At 39.4% G+C, this 26,933-nt stretch overlaps 1 protein-coding gene across 2 annotated transcripts; it reads right to left on the minus strand.

The window, feature by feature from the left end:
- Positions 1-10,524: 10,524 nt before the first annotated feature.
- On the minus strand, positions 10,525-25,312 carry lingo4b (leucine rich repeat and Ig domain containing 4b). Of its 2 annotated transcripts, none has more exons than XM_010901597.3 (3): positions 24,936-25,312; positions 13,981-14,077; positions 10,525-13,882 (listed from the first exon to the last, which is right to left on the minus strand). In XM_010901597.3, the coding sequence occupies exon 3, from the start codon at positions 13,868-13,870 to the stop codon at positions 12,044-12,046; it is 1,827 nt and encodes a 608-aa protein (XP_010899899.2). In that variant the 5' UTR covers positions 13,871-13,882; positions 13,981-14,077; positions 24,936-25,312; the 3' UTR covers positions 10,525-12,043. The 2 variants fall into 2 exon arrangements, with proteins under 2 accessions (XP_010899899.2, XP_019896341.2); XM_020040782.3 differs by lacking the exon at positions 24,936-25,312 and adding an exon at positions 17,836-18,190.
- Between the last annotated feature and the right edge of the window lie 1,621 nt (positions 25,313-26,933).

Below are 26,933 nucleotides of genomic sequence, written 5' to 3' on the forward strand. Positions count from 1 at the left end.
ACATTCAAGGGTATGTAAACTTTTGGGTGATTTCTGTTATCATTATGATTTAAAAAGGAGCCAAAAAAACTGTGTGATAATAAATTGCTTCATATGATCACTATCCTTACATTTTTTTTTTGCATGATCAGTCATATTTTCAAAATCAAGGCCAAAATGTCACATTTTCTGCCAGGGTATGCAAACTTATGAGCACAAATGTATTTCTACTGCTTTTTTGAGTTTGCACAATTAAAGTGGATATCGAATGTACACTCACCTAAAGGATTATTAGGAACACCATACTAATACTGTGTTTGACCCCCTTTCGCCTTCAGAACTGCCTTAAATCTACGTGGCATTGATTCAACAAGGTGCCGAAAGCATTCTTTAGAAATGTTGGCCCGTATTGATAGGATAGCATCTTGCAGTTGATGGAGATTTGTGGGATGCACATCCAGGGCACGAAGCTCCCATCCCACCACATCCCAAAGATGCTCTATTGGGTTGAGATCTGGTGACTGTGGGGGCCATTTCAGTACAGTGAACTCATTGTCATGTTCAAGAAACCGATGTGAAATGATTCAAGCTTTGTGACATGGTGCATTATCCTGCTGGAAGTAACCATCAGAGGATGGGTATATGGTGGTCATAAAGGGATGGACATGGTCAGAAACAATGCTCAGGTAGGCCGTGGCATTTAAACAATGCCCAATTGGCACTAAGGGGCCAAAAGTGTGCCAAGAAAACATCCCCCACACCATTACACCACCACCACCAGCCTGCACAGTGGTAACAAGGTGTGATGGATCCATGTTCTCATTCTGTTTACGCCAAATTCTGACTCTACCATCTGAATGTCTCAACAGAAATCGAGACTCATCAGACCAGGCAGCATTCTTCCAGTCTTCAACTGTCCAATTTTGGTTAGATCGTGCAAATTGTAGCCTCTTTTTCCTATTTGTAGTGGAGATGAGTGGCACCCGGTGGGGTCTTCTGCTGTTGTAGCCCATCCGCCTCAAGGTTGCGCGTGTTGTGGCTTCACAAATGCTTTGCTGCATACCTCGGTTGTAACGAGTGGTTATTTCAGTCAAAGTTGCTCTTCTATCAGCTTGAATCAGTCGGCCCATTCTCCTCTGACCTCTAGCATCAACAAGGCATTTTCGCCCACAGGACTGCCGCATACTGGATGTTTTTCCCTTTTCACACCATTCTTTGTAAACCCTAGAAAATGGTTGTGAAATACTCAGACCGGCCCGTCTGGCACCAACAACCAAGCCACGCTCAAAATTGCTTAAATCACCTTTCTTTCCCATTCTGACATTCAGTTTGGAGTTCAGGAGATTGTCTTGACCAGGACCACACCCCTAAATGCATTGAAGCAACTGCCATGTGATTGGTTGATTTGATAATTGCATTAATGAGAAATTGAACAGGTGTTCCTAATAATCCTTTAAGTGTATATACAATAGAACCTTCTAACAAATGATATTTCAGTGAAAAAACTTGGATACATTATCAGAAAAAAATATACGCACCCCAGGATATTGCAGTTTAATCCCAGTAAAATAATATCAAGTTCAGTAAAATTGTGAAGGGATCTATTGCGTACAACCCTCTTTAAGTAAGTTCACAGGTTTTTAATATGATTGAGGTCTGGGCTCTGACTAGGCCATTCCAAGATATTGATCTTCCTTATAGCTAGCCATTGCTTGGTTGATTTGTCTCTGTGTTTCAGATTGTGTTGAGATGTGAATTTCTTCTTTAACTTCTGCTTTCTTGCAGAGGGCAGCAGGGTTTTGCCAAAATATTTTGATATTGAGAGCTATTAATTTCCCCCTCTCTTCTGACAAGAGTCCCTGTCCACATTGAAGAGATATAGCCCTATAGCATGATGCTGCCGCCAGCATGATTAAGAGTAGGTAGTGTGCTTTAGGCGAGGAGATGTGTTGGCTTTGCACGCCAACATATCTTATGTCATTTATTAAAGGGATAGTTCATCCAAAATTCTTCCATATTTTTCTCAAAGTTAAATTACCAAGAGATATTCCAGAAGGCACATAGAGTCCTTTTTCAAACAATCTATTATTCAGCTCTGTCCCAGTCTGTAATTGGCATTATTAGCACCATCCAAAAAAGTGAATGCAAACTGTCCATTTCCCTATTGCAAAGCTGCATTGCAAGTGGAAAACTACTCCAAAACACTTCAAACTTCATTCAGTAATCTGTTGCGGTAGCATCGATAAACAGCTGGTGGAATTGCCTGAATTCAAACTGGCACTAGCGAACTAGCACCATATACAGCTTCTGTTCTTCGGCAGTGAAGTCATCTAGGTGAGCGTGAACTTTAACCTCAACAAGCAAGATAGGTTGCTTCGCTTAACTAGTCCATTTTTGTCGGTGGACATCAGAATAATATTTGTAATTGTGGAAAATGCCGTGGTTATAAGAAAGGTACAAGGGATATGGGAGAGAAGACTTGAGGTTTCACTCATTGCCATGTCTATAAGGTCTGTTCATAGTTCTATCTCTCAACCAATTCACCAGGATATAGCTTTCAGATCTCAATCACATTGGCCCTCATTTATCATTCTTGCGTAGAAACGGGGGTATATGTTGGCGTAAGATTTTACTTACACTCCTCTCACCGCCTGATTTATGAAGCTGTGCGTACCTTTAAAATCCAGGTGTACGCAATACCTTCCCTTGATAAATGCCGCGGCTGAAAACGATCGTCATTAGAATAACACGCCCCTATATATTCAAGTCTCCGCTTCCCCCACGCCCTCATTTTACACCATGGACACACGGAAGACGGCAAAAAAGAGAAACTTCTCTGACGTGGAGATTGAGACGATCACCAGGGAGGTAGAAAGAAATAAAATTGTTTCATTTGGCAGTTTAAAAAGCGGAATAAAAGATGATGATGTGATGTGGAGTACCATTCATTCACATTAATAATTGCATGACAATTTGTTATATTCGTCTTATTATTTCATGATATTTATTATGAATGACGTTTATTGTTATTTAGAAGAAGAATGTCGTTATTATTATTATTTCTATTATTATTTAAAAGAAGAAGAATGTCATTTTTATTATTTTGTCAGTCTGAATTATATTTTGGTAATTTAAAGCCTTTTATTACTGAACCCAGTCCATGCGCAACTGCCGGGCCTAACCCTGAAACGTCATGTAAAGCGCACAGGCTCGCATCTGAAGGAATACATATAAGTCAAATGCTTTGGTAAAGTCACACAAATGAAACCTTGAAGTCCATGTTGCACAAAAATAAACACTGAAGTTTGTAATTATGTTGTTGTTTTTTTTACAGTGGGTTATAATATATCATATCTTTTAGTTTGTCAGTGCGTTAGGATTTTTCTTTCTGCGCATTTCGGCACTAACTCAAAACGTGCGTACACCACCTCCTGAGCTGGCGTAGGATTTGAGAGTGCCGTACGCCAACGTCCATATTGATAAATCTCAAAGTCACCGTGGTTTTGGGTGTACGCCAGGTGTACGCTGGAAATTTGATGTACGCACTTTTGATAAATGAGGGCCAATGAACGGAGCACTTCTCCCAGCTCCCGATCACCGAAATACTAAGCCCGTTCAAGAGTTTGTGATAGCTTTCTAATCAATCAAACACATTTATTTATAAAGCCCTTTTACAAAAGCAGTTGTCACAAAGTGCTTTTACATAAACACCCGGCCTTAAACCCCAAGGAGCAAACAACAGTAGTGTTGAATTTCAGAGGCTAGGAAAAACTGCCTAAGAAGGCCAAATTTTAGGAAGAAACCTAGAGAGGACCCAGGCTCAGAAGGGTGACCAGTTATCTTCTGGCTTTGCCGGAGTCCAATTGGAATAATTCATAAATGCATGTGGGCTAAATCCAGAGTCTATTTAAATTTAGACTAGGTCAGAAGTATGACCAGATGGACAAGGACAGGGACAGAAACGGGCCCCCCAAACCAGGTACTCCGCAGGTGTGGACCAGGACCTCATGTCCTCCTAAAGTTTAAAACGGGAAGAGACTGGGAAAATTCAGAAAATGCGTTCCTCATATCAACAACGATTTATAGTGGAGAAGGAGAAGTTAGTGGGGAAGGAGAACTCACCCAATCCCCCAGCACAATAGTATAGCAGCGTAACACCTTGGAACTGAGACGGGGGGGTCCGGCGACCCGGGGGAGGCCCCTGGACAGGGCCCAACAGGCAGGAAATCAATCCACCCACATTGCCAGGCATCAACCAAAGGTACACCCACCACCCGCAACCACCCTGAATGAGGGCCAAGTATTGCCAGGACATAACTATTTGATACATCAGAAAAGCAGAACTTAATATTTGGTACAGAAACCTTTGTTTGCAATTACAGAGATCATACATTTCCTGTAGTTCTTGACCAGGTTTGCACACACTGCATCAAGGATTTTGGCCCACTCCTCTATACAGACCTTCTCCAGATTCTTCAGGTTTCAGGACTGTCGCTGGGCAATACGGACTTTCAGCTCCCTCCAAAGATTTTCTATTGGGTTCAGGTCTGGAGACTGGCTAGGCCACTCCAGGACCTTGAGATGCTTCTTACGGAGCCACTCCTTAGTTGCCCTGGCTGTGTGTTTCTGGTCGTTGTCATGCTGGAATACCCACCCATGACCCATCTTCAATGTTCTTACTGAGGGAAGGAGGTTGTTGGCCAAGATCTCGTGGTACATGGCCCCATCCATCCTCCCCTCAATACGGTGCAGTCGTCCTGTCCCCAAAGAATGATGTTTCCACCTCCATGCTTCACGGTTGGGATGGTGTTCTTGGGGTTGTACTCATCCTTCTTCTTCCTCCAAACACGGAGAGTGGAATTTAGACCAAAAAGCTCTATTTTTGTCTCATCAGACTACATGACCTTCTCCCATCCCTCCTCTGGATCATCCAGATGGTCATTGGCAAACTTCAGACGGACCTTGCGTGCGCTGCAGGATTTCAATCCATGAACGCGTAGTGTGTTACTAATGGTTTTCTTTGAGACTGTTGTCCCAGCTCTCTTCAGGTCATTGACCAGGTCCTGCTGTGTAGTTCTGGGCTGAACCCTCACCTTCCTCATGATCATTGATGCCCCACGAGGTGAGATCTTGCAGGGTGCTTGACCCTTTTTAATTAAAGGCCCTTTTGTGAAGCCCTGCCCAAATCTAACTATTAGTAACATTTATGAATAATAATTTATTCATAAATAAAATAAACCACATGATGACCTTTCACCTGACGACCTCATCCAGACCGGGACGATTTGCTGCACCCGCGTTTTTCAATATCGCACACGCGCACTACTACCAGAAGGAGAGGATCTTCAATACCGCGGCTGCTGGTAAGTGCTGTTCTCAGCAAAGCGGTGTGTGTACTGTATGAAACGGGCCACGTTGATTTTGAATAATGACGATGTCCTAGACAGAGTTTAATATAACAGCTATTCTTTACTATTTTGTATAACAGAGAAGAAAAAGCATTCAGATTGGGACAACAGAGTTATTAGTAGGTGCAGAGAAATTATATTTTTAAACTTTTGACCTTAAAATGGTATTTTCTATTCTGATTATTTTTCAAAACTGCATAACAACATTTGCTGCCATATAAATACAGAAGCATCCGTATCGATACACGTATCAGAAAGGAATGTGTCACAATATATTGATGTATTGATATTTTGAGCAAAGCCCTGTTTAAAGCCTTGTTCCATGTGCCCCTTTTATACTTTGAGCACCTGCCCCTCCAAAGGTCTCTGCACGGCCATGCCCCAGACTGAGTCATCTTGAACTTTTTCCATTTTCTAATACTTGCACCAACAGTTGTTGCCTTCTCACCAAGGTGCTTGCCTATTGTTCTGTAGCTCATCCCAGCCTTGTGCAGGTCTACAATTTTATCCCTGATGTCCTTACACAGCTCTCTGGTCTTGGCCATTGTGGAGAGGTTGTAGTCTGTTTGATTGAGTGTGTGGACAGGTGTCCTTTATACATGTAACGAGTTCAAACAGGTGCAGTTAATACAGGTAATTTTGTGGAGAACTGGAGGGCTTCTTAAAGAAAAACTAACAGATCTGTGAGAGCCGAATTCTTACTGGTTGGTAGGTGATCAAATACTTATGTCATGCAATAAAATGCAATAAAATGCAAATTCATTATTTAAAAATCATACAATGTGATTTTCTGGATTTTTGTTTCAGATTCTGCCACTCATAGTTGAAGAGTACCTATGATAAAAATTACAGACTTCTACATGCTTTGTAAGTGGGAAAACCTGCAAAATTGTTTTCCCCACTGTAAAAGTTTGTAGCTGGTAGCTACCATTATTATAAGTTTTCTTGAAGCCAGCATTTAACGTAATGCTGGTTTACTTCTGTGTCAGTTGCTGCTGAAAGCAGCTGATCGAAACATAGCATATATGTTGATCTACCAACTCATTCCTGATAACACTCACTCTAGATTTATGGGGCAGCATGTCTAAAGTGTTACACTAAATACACAATCTCAGCAATTTGTTCATGTCAGAGAATTTCGAAGCATGTAAATCTTGCTAGGAGTGAGATATGGTTAACAAATAGCTGTCATTGCAATAAAAAAATGTCAATGATAACCTCACTGTGTACATCTGATGTAAACATTTTCACTAAGACCTGGCTGAGCATAATTCAGTCAAACAATCAGTCGCATCTGTCAGTCAGCCAGCCAGCATCCCTTCCTGTTACTGTATCAGAAGGCAGGTTTTAAGACCTGCAGATGATGCTATTTACAGAGGCTTCCCGGCTGGGGCGAGAACAGTTGCCTTTGTCCATTGCTGAAATAGTCACTCAAAACTGCATTTGCTACTCAGACCGGATTTAATGTAATTAAACTTGTTTTCTTTGCGTATTAAGCCTTATCTAACTGATGTCAAAATGTTTGACATTGACTCATTGACATCTCTGTGAAACCTCTCAATCATCAGTTTCTACATGACCACGACTGCATAATCAAATGCACTTTGTTCAGAACACACAGAACATTCATTCTTGTTGTCTATAAAAAGAAAAGCCATAGTTCTTCCTAATATAATGCATTTTGATCAGAGTTGTGACATTAGATGCAAATAATTCTCTGACAGAATCTGTCTTTCCTGAATATTATGAAATGTGGTTTCATTGATACACTATATGCAAATGGATTAAACATCTCTATAGCACTCCACAAGCTTTTGTAATCCACAAAACATCATTATGAGTCAATTTAATTAAGATGGATCAGGCAAGGCAGTCCAGTGTCACTTCTCTTTACCACTTTTTCAACCCCTTGCCTGTGGCTATTCAACAAAAACACAATCATAGGCATCCAATTCGCAAACATGACTTTGGAAAATAATATGACACAAATAATATACCATTAAAGCTTTAAAGTCATTATCTGTCAAATGTTTTTGCCGGACCACTCAAGTGGAGTCAGCAAAGAAGAGCAAATGTCTCTTACTGAGTGAGTAACTGAAGGTCTGACTACCCCTTGTTAAATAGTGTAGTGGTTAGAGACGCCAACTATCACGCAGGCAAACGGTGTTCAATCCTCACCACTGACAAAACAACCTAGGATTTGTTCAGGAGCACAGACAAATGCTTTGCTGGCTATAAGCTTCAGTAATTGAGTTACAGTAATTCTAAAATAAAACTGTTTACAATTATGTTGCAACTATTTCTGGTGGATTTTCAAAGTATGCATCCATGCATGTTTTTTGTGGTAATAGAGATCACAACCCCTTGAGCAGTAAAACAGGAGGGGTTTCCACAATGTTGTAGTCTTTTCACTTGACGAAAAAGTCCATTATCATCATCTTTTATTGATATTATTGTATTGATATCATTCACGAATGAAAGAAAAAACAAACATTATTGTGCCATTAAATGAAATGGCTTTGGCAGAGTAAAGTTCATATTCAGTCTCGCTAGCAATGCTTATGACTATTTCAAGTAGTAAGTAGATACTAGCATGCCTATTTCTGGGTAATAAGCTGTTCAAACGGCCAGCGGCAAAACCCATACAGTTCATAGATGCTATTTGTGGTGGATGAAAACATAATAAGAAATGTTATTCAGTTTAACACAATGCTTAATGGTGTCTAGCCAAATATTCAAACTTGGCGTGAAGTTAATCCGTGCCAAAATTATCTAATGTCAAGATAAAATGTTCTGACGAGGTAGTATGTCCCAATCAGTCCCAATACTGGCATACTAGCTTACTATATATAAAACAGTACTTCACCATCATCCGCGATGTACGTACTTGTAGTACATAGTATGTAATACAATTTGAGATTCAGCCATTGCTTTCAATTTACATAGTAGTTCACATTGCGTAGTGGTTGGCTATTCAACTGTTATTGTTTTCTAAAGAAACGAACCAGCCATGGAGTGATTCCAAAAAAACTAACCAGCCATGGAGTGATTCCTAGAAAACGAACCAGCCATGGAGTGATTCCTAGAAAACGAACCAGCCATGGAGTGATTCCCAAAAAAGGAACCAGCCATGGAGTGATTCTAAAGAAACAAACCTGCCATGTTTCGACTAATTAGTTTAACAATGGAAAAGTATACTGACAGCTTAGTGGTGTAGTGGTTAAAGACACAGTCTGTCACATAGGAGACCCTGATATGAATCCAGCAAGGGCAACATCCATCCCTTAATATCGTGGGCCGCTGAAGTGAATTAGGCTTGCCTGGTTCCTTTTCTTGTTTAAAAAACGATATGAAGTTGATGATACGCTATCCTCCATAGAGAAATAAACCAAAAGGGAAGCACAGCAAAATATTTATCTGGCAATCATAATGTCAAATTAGATTTTATCCAGTACAAAATCAAACCGACGTTCCACTACATCAACAGAGCACTGCCCCTTATTTGGGTTGGTTTAGTTGCCTTTGTTTCCATTCTGCCAAAAATACCTTCCAGATGCTCATATCCGTTACACTATGGTCTTGTCCCATCATTGAGATATATTGGGAAAACATTCTCTTAATCTTCTTTGATATTACCATTCCAGAATCCTGAACAATCTGTACACTACACTACCTTGATGATGAATTCCTCTCTGCTCTTTCTCTTTCCAAGGTTAAACAATTGTTCCAATGGATCTCAATAACTGCCAAAAAGGTAATATTGTTAATCTGAAACAACAGCACTAATGGTATCAACTGAACAATGGCTTAAATTACAGTCCGAGCTGCTTCCTCCTGAAAAGAATGTTCCACAATCTGTCAACCAATCATCTATTAAATATAGTATCTCTCAGACTTCTTTATTAAACAGCCAGCTGCATTTTCCGTTCAAGAGGTTAACTTCCTTGTTTTTTGAACATTATTAGATGTTTTCATGAATTGTGTCTTTTTCCAGAATTTTTTATCTACAACACATTCGGTGCAATGCAATATAGGAATGCCTAATATAGGTGGATTTTCAAGTGGCAGACATACAAGGGTAAAACAATAATTTATGCAATTGCAATTGTGTCATGTCGTCTTCAACTAGCCTAAATTATATCCAATCACACAGGCCTAGCTACATGTATTATATGCCCCTGAAATGTGTAGTTCAATCAATCAAAGAGGAAGGTTTGTGATTCAAATGTTAAACACACTGAAATCTCTTTTATAGAATTTGTGCAAAAACATCGGGTCATGTAACAGATGAGACTCTAACCATGAGGTTTTAGCACCACTTACTGGCCAGCATTAGGCTAGGGAAGAGAACACAGAAACAACAGTTTTTTCAACCATGGTATAAAAACGCTATACAATTTACAGTGAATAAAGTACCTGACACCACATGCAGGTCTAGGTAAATAATCACCTTGGATTTACTTTCCATAGGAAGAATTGGCTTATGACGCTACAATAAATCTGACCTTTGGATTCCATTCCATGAGAAGGAATAGTTGCATTAAAACAGATAATATGACAGTCCAGGCTGTACTTCGGTAAGCATCCACCAGACAGACCTATATAACAGATTGAGACATGCAGAGGTAATCCAAAGGGGTTTAAATCTCTGCGCATACACGTGATTATATTTTTTTCTGGGTTGTTCTAGGCAACAGCAGAAGAGAAAAATGATTTACTGTGCACAAATCCACTTAGAGCTATGTGGGCTTCATATCGTCTGGATGGGAAATTGTCAGTGGAGCTCCACTGTTTGACCTTCATCTTGTCACTTTCTATTGTACTTATTAGACAATGTATAAGTCCCCTTTCTCTATCAGAAAATGAAGACAAACAAGATATAGTATCAACACACAACTGACAAATGTGTTATCTGCGTTGGCACGAAGTTGAGGAAAACTACTTGTTTATTCTTTGATCTAATAGATTGAAATGGGTAAACCATTTTTGCCCAACTTATGTTCTATGCTAGGCAACATGTGTCTGAAAGCAATTCTCTAATGGTGTTCAAATTTAGAATAATGTATCTAACAGATTGAATATGGTTTGGTGAAACAATATGGGATATTGCTGAATAAATCCAAGGCATTGACACAGGTTAAATATGGGCTTTTAATCATTTAAAATCAAAAAAGATTATATTTTACAAAGAAGTTAGCAAACTGACTTAAATATGTGTACATCGTTTTCATGGCAACGTAGAACATTGGTTTGTGCATATCTACACACAACAAGTGTACTGAAAGCAGAGTGGCATAATATTTGAGTTACACTAATCCACAGGACTAGATAAAGCCTTAGAATAACCCAGAGCATAGAAAAGTCCTGAACCTATTTCACATGAATATAACAAGATGCTGTTTGCCATTACAGTTTAGCAGTGCTTCTTTAATGGTGAGTAAGATTACTTAGGCACATATTCTTAATACACTGTGATCATTTAACATTTGGGGAAAACAGTGTGAAGTGAAACTAATGTTATAATTTTGTGTAGTATCTTTGAAGAATTGCTAATTATTACATAATCTTACAAATTATACAGTATGACAAAAAGAAAATGACTTGGAAAATACCTTTCAATGTTCTGTATTGGATGCTTCATGTTCTAAATCAGACTATGTTGTAAAAAATGGAAAAAGGATTTAAAGCTTGTTTTACATATGAAATGTGTATACATTCTTATGCACAGATTTAAATATCATCACCTCCTAGACACTTTTATATTCTGATAATTACTTACAAATGCTACTATCCCCAAATTAGTATGAATATTTGTAAACTTTAGAAGCTGGTGAAATGTTACTACACAGTAAATCTGATATACATTTGGCCATAGCCTAGTACAATACTCTAAACATATATTATAACTAAACTGTATATAACTACAGTCATGTTTGCATAATATTATACTCTCATTGAACCTTAAGCAAATGATGTGTATGTAATGTCTGAAATGTTTGTTGACCTATATTGGCAAGTTGACACATAAAATCCTTACAACCCTTCTATCTGATTGACCGAGCACACATGATATGAGTGAAATGAATCTTCTCCTTCACACCTGAAATGACATTAATCTTATTTTTCACACCTGATATGAGTGAAATGAGTCTTCTTCACACCTGATATGAGTGAAATAAATCTTCTCCTTCACAACTGATATGAGTGAAATGAATATTCTCCTTCACACCTGATATGAGTAAAATGAATCTTCTCCTTCACACCTGATATGAGTGAAATTAATATTTTCCTTCACACCTGACATGAGTGAAATGAATCTTCTTCCTTCACATTTTAAGAACATTCCTTATACACATTAACATGCATAATATTCCATATTCATATCAACACAGAATTAGGACTTTAGCACTGTAAATGTAATGCATAATAATAATTGAATAAAGAAAATTACACTATTTATTGACAACAGATAAATAAAGCTCCTAGACAACCACTGTTTTTTATGGTCTTCGCCAAGATATTTCTGATTAAATTTGTCATCAGGTATGTTGCATTTATTGTAAATGTGTGCTGAGGCTGAAGTTGGGCCATAGCCCTGTATTCCCATAGAGCCTTCACCCTCAGTCAATGTGTTCCAGATCCTCTCCCACATACATTTAGATAAGCTTCATGGTGAACTTGCCAGCATCCCCTCCACTCCCTCCTCCTCCCATTGAGGGACGAGGCACATAGTCGATGGTGGCGGTGTGTTTGATTTGCCCCTTGCTCTGGCTCCAGAAAAACATGAAGATGAAGCAGATAGCCACCGAACTGAGGAAAGACAAGAAGCCCATTGTTGTGGCGATGATCAATGTCTTGGCATCAAATGGGTACTGGTTGGCTACCTGGGCAGAGGAGTTGACAGTAGGAGTGTGTGAGGACTCTATCCAGCCTTCATCAGTGAAAAATGGCATGCTGCGATTACGTGGGAAACCCTTCACATACAAGCTGATGTACAGGCTGTCATTGCCAGCTGCATTACTTGCCGTGCACTGGTATGTGCCACTGTCCTGAATCTGGGCATAGCGTATCTCCAGAGTCCCATTCGACAACACCCTGATGCGCCCTGTAGTGGACAGCGGAGACCGCTGGGCCGACAACCAAGTAAAGGAGGGCCTTGGGTCACCATCCGCCTTGCAGGAGAACAGCACTGTAGTGCCCTCCTCTACCCTGACCTCCTGGGACCTGCGGTCCACGATCCGGGCCTGCCTGCAGGTGAACAGTCTCGACAGCTCTTTCTCTGAGAAGTCCCGGAATTCGCGCTCTCGCACCATGTCTGGTGTGGAACAGGTCGGCTGGCGGCCATCAAAGCTCAGGCGTTGCCTCCGACGGACCATCCAGAGCAGCCGGCAGTCACAAGCAAGGGGGTTCCTATCTAGTCGCAGGACCTGCAGGTTCCCCAAGGAGTGGAAGGCACTCTCCTCCAGCGTGCTGAGATGGTTGGACGTCACGTTGAGCAGACGGAAGTAAGCAAGACCCCTGAAGGCCCCCGGCTCAATGCGGAGCAGGCTTCCCCCAGCCAGGTGCAGTTCCTGCAGTCGCAAAAGGTCCCCCAGCAGGTTACCGTGGATGACGGAGATGGGGTTGTAGGACAGGTCCAGAAAGCGCAGGTAGACCAGGTGGCGCAGCGCCTGGTATGGGACTGAACTGAGGTTGCAGCCGCTGATTACCAACGAGGTCAGGTTCAGACCAATCAGGCTGTTGCTAGCCAGGATGTCCAGCGTGGGCCAATGGGAAATGACGAGGCTGCGCAGTCGGTGGAGCCGGCGGAAGGCATTGTTGGGCAGTGCCGAAATGGTGAGGCGGATCATGCGCAGCCGAGTCAGGCTCTGGAGCTGAGACAGCGCCTCGGTGGGGATGGACGTCAGGTTGCTCCGATCTAGATTGAGCTCCTGCAGGTTCTGCAGGCCGGTAAAGGCACGCTGAGAGATGAACACCAGGTCATTCTCCCCAGCCTCAAGCTGCTGCAAGCTCACCAGCTCACGGAAGGTGTAGTCCAGAAAGACCAGAATCTCATTCTCACTCAGATCGAGTGAGCGCAGACTGGGCAGGCCGGAGAAGACACCAACAGGGATGATCTTGAGGCGGTTGCTTCTAATGCACAACGTTTTAAGGTTCTGCAGACCCTGGAAGGTATCAACTTCAATCATGGAGATTAAGTTCTCACTAAGGTCCAGATGCTCAAGCTGTGTCATCCCAAAGAACTGCCGACGACTTAGCGTCTTCAGCTTGTTACGAGATAAGTCTAAACACCGGCCACCACTGGTGAAGCCCTCAGGCACAAAAGTCATCTGTTTGCCAGAGCAGTTGACTTCTGAAGTCTCAAGGCGACACACACATCGGGGAGGGCAGGTCCACGGGAAATCCCCTGCTGACACGCCCAATAATCCACACTGGAGCAAGATGCTCCATGCCCCCCATTGGACAATAAACTCCACAAACATCTTTCCTCCTGCCTAAAAGGGGAAACAAAAAGGATGTTATGATGGAACAGATTGTTAGTCATTAACTGCCTAAATCACAGTTCTTAAAAAGTATTTGTTAACAAACCCACCGATTTGCTCTGTGCATGCAGGTTTTCATAACCTGGTCAAGTTGGGATCATACTTTTATAGAGATGCTGTTCTGTTAAAAACATCGTTGCAAGGAACCTGTAGAGACAAAATTGGAGGAACAAATAAAATAATGCAAGTTATCTGTGTGGCATTTATTAGCTGAGTTTCACACAAAATACTTAATTGGAGAGTGGAATGAAACAGAGGGGTAAAATAATCCACATTATCATGTCAGAGCATTAGTACAGTAAAATCTTGAGCAGATGTTACAATTACTGTTGACCTAAATCTCATCCTACCACAAAATCACTACTAACTGATTATCAAATAATATACCTCCTTACACACATTTTACTCTGTATGTTAAATCCTCATTATGCATTTTCAGCTGAAAGGTACTAGTTCTATATATTGCATGTAGTTATTACACCCACGATTGTCCCCAATTGAGATTTGCCATACAAATCCTCATTAGTCTAGATCCATGCATACTGCATCAGAATACCAGGATGAAGGCTATTTGGGCTGGGCACAGTGCTCCTTGATCAAGCAAGTAAACACCAACAAATGAAATGTTGGGGGTGTCAAAAATAAGTATGTTGAGTCAAAAATAAATGTGACTTTAATTTAGATAATTAATTACTGAATTGTGCCAGTGGCAGTGTTGCCTATTTAAATCCAGTAAACAAAAGTTAATATTTCTCCAGAATTTCTTGTGTAATGTGTTTGCTAAACTCAACAAATAATTTAATTACATTTTGTTTTAGTTAGCACCAAAATGAAAGACCAAATATTCAGTGAATATAAAATTAGGGTGTTTGCTCAACCTGTCTTATATGCTTATTCAACAAGAACATATTATTTGGGTAAGCAAACAAAGCTGTGGAACTAGTAAATAAATAAGTGTATGTCCATGTTAGTAACACAATATTCTTAATTGCACATCAAATCAAAATGAATATGTTCACTAAATTCAAAGCTTCACACACAATGCATAATCTATTCACTCACACACAGAGGCACACATGTGCACACACACACACACACACACACACAAACACACACTAACTGAAACAAAATTATGTCAACCTGTAATTTGCGAAATGTTTCAAAGCACCTTGTTGGCAAGGCCAAACTGTCACATTGATTGTATATATTCTTTATTTCTGATACACAGTACTTTCTAAATCAAATGCCTCCATGGATAAACAACAAAGATGGCATCCCTACACCGAGGAAGTGTTTAAAGTCTTCAGTAACATAAAAAAACATTGCATTCTGAAAATATTCAGACCCCTTTACTTTTTCCAAATGTTGTTACTTTATTCTAAAACTGATTACATGTCATCAATCAATCATCTACAAACAATACTCCACAATGACAAAGCAAAAACAGTTTTTTAGATAAGTTAGCAAATCTATATATAAAAAAGAAATTCTGACCCTTTGTTTTGACACATGAAATTGAGCTCAGATGCATACTTTTTTCATTGGTCATCCATGAGATATTTCTACAACTTGATTGAATTCTGCCTGTGATAAATTCAGAGCAAAAACCAATCAATAGAGATTGAAGTAATCGTCCGTAGAGCTCAGAGACAGGATTGTTTTAAGGCACAGATCTTGGAAAGGGTACCAAAAACATTCTGCACCATTGATAGTTCCCCACAACACAGTGGGCTACATCATTCTTAAATATAAGACGTTTGTAACCACCAACACTTTTCCTAGAGCAGGCCATCTAGCCAAACTGAGCAATCAAGGGGGAAAAACCATGGTCATAGAGGTGATGACCTGGAACATACCATCCCTCTTTCCCTTGAAGCATGGTGGTGGCAGCATAATATTGCAGGGTTGTTTTCCAGTGGCAGGGCCTGGAAGAATAGTCAGGAACGGAGCAAAGTTTAAGCAGATCTTTGATAAAAACCTGCCCCAGAGCTCTCAGGACCTCAGATTGGGGCAAAGATTCACCTTCCAACCGGACAAAAACCATAAGAGCACAGGCAAGACAACACAGGACTAAGTCTGTGAATGTCTGGCCCAGCCAGAGCTCCGACTTGAACCCGATCGAACATCTCTTGGAAGACCTGAAAATGGCTGTGCAGCAATGTTCCCCATCCAACCCAACAAAGCTTGAGAGGATCTGCAGAAAAGAAGAATAGGAGAAACTCCAAAATACAGATGCCAAGATTGTAGCATCATACCCAAGAAGACTCAAGTCTGTAATCAATGTCAAATGTACTTCTGTACTGACTACAGTGGTCTGAATACTGTTTTGCTCGGCCATTATGGATTATAGTGGGTAAGAAAACTATTATTTAATACATTTTAGAATAAGGCTGAAGTAGTCTGAACACTTTTCAAATGTCCTGTATATTTTTTCTGAAATTTAAAGTCTTTTTTGAGTGTGTTATATTCATTTAACTTCCATGTGTCCTTTTAGGCCAATCAAAGTTGCTGTTATGAAGTAATGGATGTACTATTACTTATTGCAGGTCAATTTAGAAGAGGTTGAAAATCTTTGTTTTGTAATTTAGAAGAGGTTGAAAATCTTTGTTTTGTACAAGGCCCCCGAATAATTAAAATGTTCATACATTTTCAGTGTCAAAACTCTTACTTAATGTTTACGTAACAGATATATTTTTTTATTCATTCATATATTACCATTTTACTTCTTTCAAGCGCATACACCATGTCACAACAGCTTAATGTACTGTAACAACATGTTAGATGTCATGCAAAGATAACTAACATTTTCCAAACATTTGGTCATATTTTAGTGTTAAATTAAACTTAAATTGTTGTACACTGATAATTAACTCTGAAAAAGTTACTTTATTTCAGGTGGGATAAAAGGGTACCCTTTTTGTGCAAATGTTGGCTAAATCAGGACCAAAATGTAGAATGTAGTACAGAGAATAGTAATGTATCGCCATAGAGACATATACATACAAAAAACAATAACATTTTGTCACACTATAGAGACGTCATGTTTTCTACTGGGTCCATCTGGCTCTTGTGACTCCACATCCATATAAGGCACTCATGTATTATGTAGCTTTAAAAGTGTGGAATTAATTCTTTCATCAGAATTAAATGTTTCCGGAAAAGAGAAAAGTCACAAAACAGCAAGTGTTTTGTAAGTTACATATTCTGAAAGTCTATGGAACAAGATCATCTTCAGTCATTTGTTTTTGAAGCTCTTTAATGGGGAAATGCACATCAAAACAAACAAACAAATTATTTATATTTTGATAATTTATTCTGCCAGTTTAGTGATGTTGAAATATGTGGTAGTAAAGATAAACGTGTATTTTTTTATCATTCCACATGTTAACTAAGTAGCGGTTGCAATTTTAAGTATAAAAGTACAAAGATGTCAGTGGGTAACCTAAGCTAATCTGGTTTGATTTATATAATATCCCTCCAATGACTAAAACAGCAAATCTAGTAGTGACACAAATGCCCCATAACTGTAGGTGTAACTGCATCATGTTAATCTAATCAACACCCAAAGGCAAAAATAGAACTCTGACTGAAGACCAAAATAAACAAAAATTGCTATAGTTTACATTATTCCCAAATGGCATATTATGATGAAATATCTTGTATGTTAATTTAGTTCAATTTAGTAAGTTTATCAGTTTAATTGTAGTGATTAGGTCCCAACATTCATGTCATACTGTATCACCTTTCATATCATATCTTAAAAAACATAGAAACAAAGCCCTACTTACTACTATACTTAGCTATTTTGTTATTCAAATTATAATAGCACTTTAAAAAGCCTGAAGACCTACAGTACATAAATTCCTTACATTGCTAACAAAGTTATAATATTCATAAAGGCAAACCTGCATGAGCTGCATTTCACAGTCCAACGCCACAGAGGCACTTTTCCCCTCTATCCTCGACACAGCCTCGTCACTGGCCGGACAAGTTGAGATTAATCCCTGAGTGCTGAAATTTCACTGGCCGGACAAGTTGAGATTAGTCCCTGAGTGCTGAAATCTTGTCTCAATCCTGCTTTTCACGCCAGTGGTCTTAAAACAAGTAAAGGCGCAATTTTATAATCCATCCACTTGCGCTCAGACATTTGGAAATCCTACTATTCTAACAGCCTATTTACTTTGTTGGTACTGCTGGTGCAAGCTAATAGAAATGTTGATCCCTTAGTGTGGGCTTGTGAGAGAAAGAGACTGGCAGGTGCATGAGATCAAGGCGGGGCTGTCAAAGACTGAGCCTTCAGCCAATGTCATAGGAGTCCTCATGCTTTTATAGCTGTTTGTACACACCATTAAGAGAGAATGCAGTCAAGGGTTGTGACCTACACGTCACTGAGAGCTGAGTCTGTCTGTGAATTTTGAGGGAATTAATTTCATTTAACCTAATTCTATTCCACTGTCATGTAATATTCCTCTGCATTTACACTAGTATATTATATTGAGGAAAACCAAGTAATCAAGCCTGTTTTAATCGAGTAAAAACCTTTTCCGTATTTCGACTATTATTTCAATTTAAATAATTGATGTTGAGTAAGCTGCTATATTAGGTGTGTGGTGGTATGGGATTTTGGCATGATGATTTTGGAATGACGGTTTATTACAATATGTCTAACTGGCCAAGATAATTCGTCCGTAAAATTTTAGCAAAACTCCAAAAACCCATTCAAACATATGCAGCAGCCTGCTCTTATCTAACAGACAAAGCCAAAGGCAAACAATATCAATTCCAACCTGATGCTAAATCCACTCAGACAATCCCAGAGCAATAAACCATGTTAGGTGTTTGGATTGGTTCCTACTGTTGCTTAGTACTGAAACATTTGGACTTTCCCATGCCGCTCTAACCCATCATCTCACAAAACTCATCAGGTACGCTCAGCTGTCATTGTCTTACATAAAACTGCACCCACACGCCAGATCATTCTCAGTGTCTAAACAGTGGCCTGGCAGCACATTCACAACTGCAGGTTCACCATTTTAAGAAGAATCACACAGCTTTATTTTCACTCTCTGCTTTTTGTTGATGCCTTAACAGTTTTTCATAAGTTGCTTTTGTTCCAGAGGCAATTTGCAAAAAGCTTGTCTTAATAAAAGCTTGTCTTACTACATGCCATTCTCTAATAACCACCAAATCAAACAGGTGTATATCTAGCTGGACTCTGCTTTGGTTAGGCCACAAGTCTTGGATTCATTTCACAGTACTAAAGTCAGTTTTCCCCTCCCATGGTGGTCACTCTCTAAATCCCAATAAGGGGTTGGTCAGAGAATGCACTGTGTAGCCTGGCTGCACTTTTTGACACTAGCCTAAGTGCTATTCTTAGACCATTGGGGTGAGAAAGACAAGACCTTGACTACCCCCCCTAATTAAGATGGGTGGTATGAAACAACAGCCCAGATCATGATCTGAGTTTACACACTGTAGAAAGTGTCTGTGTGTACATTAGTGTGTATATACAGTGTGTGTTGGTAACACATTGTTCATTTTTCTTGGCAGGCCTGCCAGTGAACCAGTCCCTGAGATTTGCACCAGCATGATACAAGCGTGTATTAAAAGGTTTTTGAGAAGAACAGCTGCTAGGCTGAGGTGGAGTGAGTAGCAGGGCTCTTCAGAATAGCTGTGGGTTTTTTTCTCCTTTGCGTCTGCCAGTGAAAGACAGAAAGGCCTTGTAAACATCATCAAGTCAAGAAAGCCATTTCTGATTAAATCGCTTTAAAACACCCTAAAGACAATGTACACCCCAATAATATTGCTAAGCGTGATGGATGTGCATGTGTCTAGGCCTACAATTGATTATGTATTTGCATTACAGTAAGCATCTAGGGGAGAAATAAAGAAAAGAGTGTGTCTGGCTGTAAGCTTGTGTCTGTGACTCCTGTACATAACGACATTACCTGTGAAACTTGAAGGTTTTTAAAATACAATTTTCTAAAATACTGTTTTTCATTATTTACTCAAGATTATCACCCAAAAGTGCATATATCTCAAATTAATATCTTGATAATTGGTAAAGGTCATAATGCCATTGGCCTTGGAAATAACCCCAAGATCATAGTTTTTACAATTATCCTTGTGGGGGCCGGGGCACATGCGTGCATGATTGGATTCTCTGGAATGTGTTATGTACACCCCACAACAATGTCTCAAAGGCAGAAGAGGAAATTGTTCACTTTAACCGCCCACTCAAGCCAATTGGGTTCCATAGACACTGATCTAAATTGTTAAAGGGGGCGCTAAGTAGTTTAGTCACTGATTCACAAAGTGCACTGTCTGCATAATTTACAGTAGCACAAATCAATGAGAAAAGGAAATTAGTATGAGTGCATTACCGTTGTGACATAACCAATTAAATTGTTGTAGTTAAGTGCATTAATGGATTGAATCCCTCTTGGCGAAATGAGAGAAAGAAATATGTCTGACTGCAGGAGAATTAAAACAAGGATTCCAGCAAGAATGCTTCATCAAAGAGGCTTGATTCTTCTCAAGCTGGACTTCATCAAAGAGGAAACGGTCAGAATATGTGAAGCATTGAAATATATCAAGCACCTATAATAACAGATATTAATTGTACTATATTGGATAACATGGTGCCTCTGTCTAACAGTCCCCACTAGTCAATCTATTTTTGGAATAACCTTTCTGGTTCCACAATTGCAATACAGATTTTAGACGACCCCCAAGACAAAGCTCTTGCAAGAGAGCCACAACAGTTCATAATGGTTTGTGTTTTTCACAGAATAATAATAATAATCCTCCACACACCACTGGACAGGTGGAGCTTTTCCCCTTTGGCACACTTAGCAGGCTGTTTGTTAATCTGGTCAGAGCTATCCACAATCCTAACATGATTCCAATTAAGGTAACCTGCTACTGTGGTGCTAAAGCTACAGTGTGGGTCAAATCATGTGGAGTGGCTACAGAAATGCACATACAGTGGATATTAAAAGTCTACACAATCCTGTTAAAATGCCAGGTTTTTGTGATGTAAAAGAATGAGGCAAAGATAAATCATGTCAGAACTTTTTCCACTTTTGATATAATGGGAACAATTCAATTGAAAAACAAACTGAAATCTTCGAGGGGGAAATATGAAATATAAAAACCTTACAATAACCTGGTTGCATAAGTGTTCACACCCTCTTGTAACTGGGGATGTGGGTGTTCAGAATTAACCAATCACATTCAAACTTATGTTAAATAGAAGTCATTACACACCTGCCATAATTTAAAGTGACTCTGATTAATCACAAACACAGTTCAGCTGTTCTAGTAGGATTTTCTTAGTTGCATCTCAGAGCAAAAGCCATGGTCCGCAGAGAGGTTCCAAAGCGTCAGAGGGATCTCATTATTGATAGATATCAATCAGGAGAAGGGTACAAAAGAATTTCCAAAGCATTAGATATACCATGGAACACAGTGAAGACAGTCATCATCAAGTGGAGAAAATATGGTACAACAGAGACATTACCAAGAACTGGACGTCCCTCCTAAATTGATGAAAAGACGAGAAGAAACCTGGTCAGGGAGGCTTCCAAGAAGCCTACAGCAACATTAAAGTAACTGCAGGAATTTCTGGCAAGTACTGGCTGTGTGACATGTGACAACAATCTCCTGTATTCTTCATATGAATGGGCTATGGGATAGGGTGGCAAGACTGAAGCCTTTTCTTACAAAGAAAAGCATCCAAGCCCAGCTGAAGGTTGCAAAAACAAACATAATGTCCCCCAAAAGCACGTGGGAAAATGTGTTACAGTCTGATGAAACCAAGGTTGAACTTTTTGGCCATAATTCCAAAAGGTATGTTTGGCACAAAAACAACACTGCACACCATACCCACAGTAAAGCATGGTGGTGGCAGCATCATGCTTTGGGGCTGTTTTTCTTCAGCTGGAACCGCTGGATTTATCTTTGTCCCATTCTTTTACATCACAAGAACCTGCCATTTTAACAGGGGTGTGTAGACTTTTTAGACCCACTGTACAGTTCAGTCGGAATACAGGGCAAACTGAGGCTGTTCTCTCGTCTACTAAATGTGATATTGTCAGAAGGAATTACATGAAATAAAGAAGCACAGAGACCTTTCCCTTTGTTCTGGGCTACGCAAGTTAGAATTTCATCACTGCTTGGGATACAATAAGGGTTTATTAGAAAGTTGACAAATAATGTCACAGTGATGTAATGTTGTGCTTACATACATAATTGGAATAATAAATTACCTGATACAGGTGGAATAATAAGTTACCTGTACATTATCGAAATTAGTTTAAATGAGCACTGCAGCCTGAAGGATGCACATGTGTACAACAGACCAGGTTTCAGGGCGAACAGATTCTCTTGGACAGACACAGACTCTCCTGGACAGACAGAGATTCTCCTGGACAGACATCAATTCACCTGGACAGACACAGATTCTCCTGGACAGACACAGATTGTCATGGACAGACACAGAATCTCATGAACAGACACAGACAAAACCTTTTTCATGCATAGTCCTTCCAAATAGGTCCTGTTTAACTTAATGGATAACTTAAAAGAGAGTGTCAGAAGCAGCACTTGAAACAGTTGACCCAGGACATCGTTGCTGGGAACCAAATGGTTTATCCTCCATGAACTGTGTTTAAACCAACTCATCAATCCTAGTGATGTTAATCCCTTTAACTTCAGTAAGAATCAGATGGGAGCAGAATGGATGAAACCTTTTAAGGGTCTGTGGCACATCTTTCCAGGTTTAACGTGGACCCCCAACTTGGGGTCTCCACACCCCATGACTCCACACTTCAGACCCATGTAATTACTAGGGATGTGCCGATCTTGTCATACTTGTATTCTTAATCGCATCTGTTTATCACGTGTGATACTCAGAAAACCAGTACCAGTCATAAGTTTGCACACACCATTTGAAGTGGATGGGTAAGCGTGTCCAAACTTTTGACTGGTGTTGTATATTTAATTTAAATGTCCTTGAAGTACACACTCCGCCATCTAAAATATCTTTCCAAAAGCAGTTAGCATGTTTTCCTCAATGTCTCCCTGCTTTCAGACAGATGGTTTTGGGGAAATGAGAAACCTCACTGGAATTCTAATAAAGATGCAGTCTGAGACTTTTGCAAATGTGTAATAGGTGGGTTTTATGTGTACAATCTATAAATACAATCACTAGCATACCTAAGTTGCTCATGAAATTCAAAGTTTGAAATTGAGTGGCTTTGATGACATGGGGAATGGCAAATACATGGAGAAAAAAATCCAGTGTGCAACTAACAAGATTTATTTATCTGTCTTATTCCATGATGTCATCACTCACGGAGTGTTTTTCCATGACTTCACAAAAAACAATGGATTTATTTACCTTACAAACCTTAGTAAATCTTATGAATATAACTGGATCTAATAACAATATTTATTTATAACTCTAAATACAAACTTGGCGAGTGCAGATGTCATCATGGAACTTGAGACTGAGACTGTAGCGGTTTGTAGAAGGAATTGTTTTTTTTACAATTTGTTTATAATGAAGAACTAATTCAAACCCTCAAATTGTAAATAGAGTCTATAGAGAATTGTATTTTTGCTTTTATAGGTTTCTATTTAATTAACTTTTCTTTCAGTCTATATGACGTTCAGCAACAAAAGGTAAGGCTAATATCTTGCTCCTTTAGTTGCGGGTGTTGCTTAAGTCTTAAGGAAAAAGGACCAAACATGAACATAACACGTTTCAGTATAAGGAGTTTGACCATTGTGCTACATCTCTACGTATACTACTAACGAACCACAAATCTCTATGGTCTACATAGGCTTACCATAATGTTATTAACCTGACCAAGGCACTTGACCATGACCTTTTAATATTGTCAATGTCATTCAAACTTGTAATACTAAATATCGTTTTTAACTATACATTTCATCTAATCCAAATAGCAAGGTACTATTTTTGACAATGTATTAGCTTATTTTACCAGAACAACGCTAATAGACACCATGGCTTACTAATTTTATGCGCTATGACCGCATTGGCGCTCCGGGCAGTATGTTCTCTCTTACACTCACTTGCATTCCCATTTCAGCTTGTGCGCGTCTTTAAAAAGCGCGTCTCGTCTGTTTGAACACAGCAGGGCTACATATATTACTAATAACTGATTAGTTCACACCACTGGAAACAACTAGTGACTCATGTTTTCAGAGAGAAATATTTGGAATTCCATTCAGTACAGCAGTAGCTACACCGGGTTAATCGTTTTATGAACTTAGAGCCATATTACATCTTTGTCAGTGTGAACCCATTCATATTCCCATGCTATTATTAAAATATATTTAAGTTATATTCATACAGTGATTACAATTACTTCTTCCAAAAGGTTAAGATTTTTACATGGAAATGAAAGTCGTCATTTTGGCACGAATTATTGGCTGAAACCCAAAATCCATGAATTACTCTTTTAGCAGGTCTATCCAGATTCCCACAGTTACCATAGCAAGTATTTAAAGGGTCTGACACATAAACCAAAGTAAAAGGATGACAGCCTACCCTATTACGTCGAGTGAAATAAAAAATTCAGGAATGTCGACGTTTATCAATGCCCTGTCTCGTGTCCAGAGTCACCATGCAAGAAACATTTTAGTTGCAAAACATTTTCTTGCAAAATGGCTTAAAACGGAATCTGACAAATCCCCGGTACAAATGTCCGACCGTTAGGCCTATCTACCTGGCTTTTAAATGTCATTGTATTTCTATCCGTTAGGCAAAATCTCTGTAGGCAAGATTACTAGAAAAACCAACTAGCTTTAGTTTCTAAAAACAACTTAGGCTATGACCTATTGCAAATATTACAGCCCCCAGGTGCCAGCACAATGAAGGTTGGCAAATCAGAAGCCCAAGATTTATGTCTGAAAACCTCAAGAAAATTACACAATTTAAAACTCGCTGAAAAGTGTAGAGAAAACGAAAACTCACCAGTTTATGAAAAATGTCCATTATGCAGAACTTCAAATGATCGTGTTCCTTCTGCAGGCTTTGCGTTGTGGTGCTGGTTGTTTTATCATGTTTTACGGGACTTTAAAAGCGCTGCCTTGAGACCTCGCACAATTAAATTCGCCCTCTTTCCTTAATTTCTTCTGACTGCGTCACCCTCAGGGAGTTGTAGGATAATTATGCTACTGAAAATAATTTAGGTCGTTTTCATTATTCTCTTCTGACGCATTCGAAAGCCCGCCTTCTTGTCCTGTTAGTTCTGCGTGGCATCCTAGTGATGCTCATGTCAGGGCCGGATTAATGCAGGGGCTTGTTGGAGCAGCAGCCCTTGGGCCCAACCCAATAAAGATACAATCGGGAAGTTGGGCAGCACTGGAGACAAATATAGAGCTGCACTCGTTTGGATTGTAATAAACATTATGCTAATTATATGTAATCCATAGAAGGGTTTGCCTCAAGAAGGGTTGTGGAACCAATTTGACTGTATCAGTTGGTGGCAGTACAGAGTTCAGTGGGAACTGCTATTTAGGGACCATCTAGGATTACATTTTTATGGTTTGTTGTGGCTGACATGTTGCCCTGACCATCCTGGGTGAGTATCTTACACTTCATCTCTGTCATGTAGTGCAACTGAAAAACAGAAATATTGTGAAATGCATTCTAACATTGTCCAATCTATGCATCACCTTATTGGCCTGTGATATTTTTTTGTGTTCAACACAGAATGTTTTTTTAATGTGAGTTTGTCATTGTCAGGGTTTGCACAAATGTTTGTGTTTTGAGATATTACAATTGAATTTCAGTATTTAACAACTTTCTTACATGTTTTCTCAAACTGAAAGTAGTCCTTGACCCAAGATAAACTGTGATTCATGTTTCCGTGGTTCTACATGCAGGACAAGGAACCATGTAACATGAACTTAAAAAAAAAAGAAAATAATTTAACTCCAAAAGATGTTTACATTTAAGCTAAAATACGCAAACCTTTTGATGTCTTTTCTTTGAAGGGGATTTTTCTTGAAAAGCGTGTGTGTATCAAGTTTTTGATATGTTTCAGATTTTACTCTGAAATGTCCCCAAACTGTGGTTTAATCAGAAAAGGTCAACTAATTAAAAGGTAGCCTATCATGTGAACCAATGACTTGCCATCAGCCTACATTTTTAAAACAAAGTACCACTACTAAGTGGGTAACAAGTTCTAATAAGCCTACCACAGATGCACTAATATTTCAGCAAGCTTTTGGCATTCAGATAGGGTTTGTGATTTTATCCACTAACGTTAGAGCAGACTAAGTGAGTGAGGGAATATATCCAGAACAGTGCCTGGGAATCAGTTACGTTACTTAGTTACTTGCTGTAGAAAATAAGGCATTATGTTACTTAGTTACTTTAAGATAAGTCCTTTGATTCTATATTAGTATTGGCCACTTTTAATGGGTTATTGTATAATTATGTAGTCAGGTATTGCATAGTCATTGTCATTCACCAGTATTATCAATCATTAATTTAGATTAGTTTAGATTCCGTATAGTATATGTTACAAGTGGAATGTGTAAATTGGCAATGATGGCAAATGCAGTACAAATGGTAATTCTAAATATGCAATGAAGGCAAATAGAGGAGGGCAGAAAATGTACAAGTATTAAGTATAAATGTATGTTAGAAGTGGGAAATTAATGGTTGTGCGATGAGGTAAATGCAAGTAGAAAATGGCCATTCTAACTGTGCAATTAAGGCAAATTGGAGGTGTAAGGTAGCATGTGCAACTGAAATGTAGGGATGGTAGTATTGAGTTTCCCGAGGTAGACATGTACATGTAACAAAGGTTGCAAGTACAATGGCATTTCTAAATGTGCAGTGCAGGCATATTGAAGATGCAAGGTGGCATATGCAACTGAAATGCAGGGATAGCAGCAATGAGGTTCCAGAGGTAGACAAGTACTACAAGGGAGTAGTGCAACAAGGTCCCTGAGAGGTAGT

Source organism: Esox lucius, chromosome 20 (assembly GCF_011004845.1).
Source record: "Esox lucius isolate fEsoLuc1 chromosome 20, fEsoLuc1.pri, whole genome shotgun sequence".
NCBI classification, from domain to species: domain Eukaryota; kingdom Metazoa; phylum Chordata; class Actinopteri; order Esociformes; family Esocidae; genus Esox; species Esox lucius.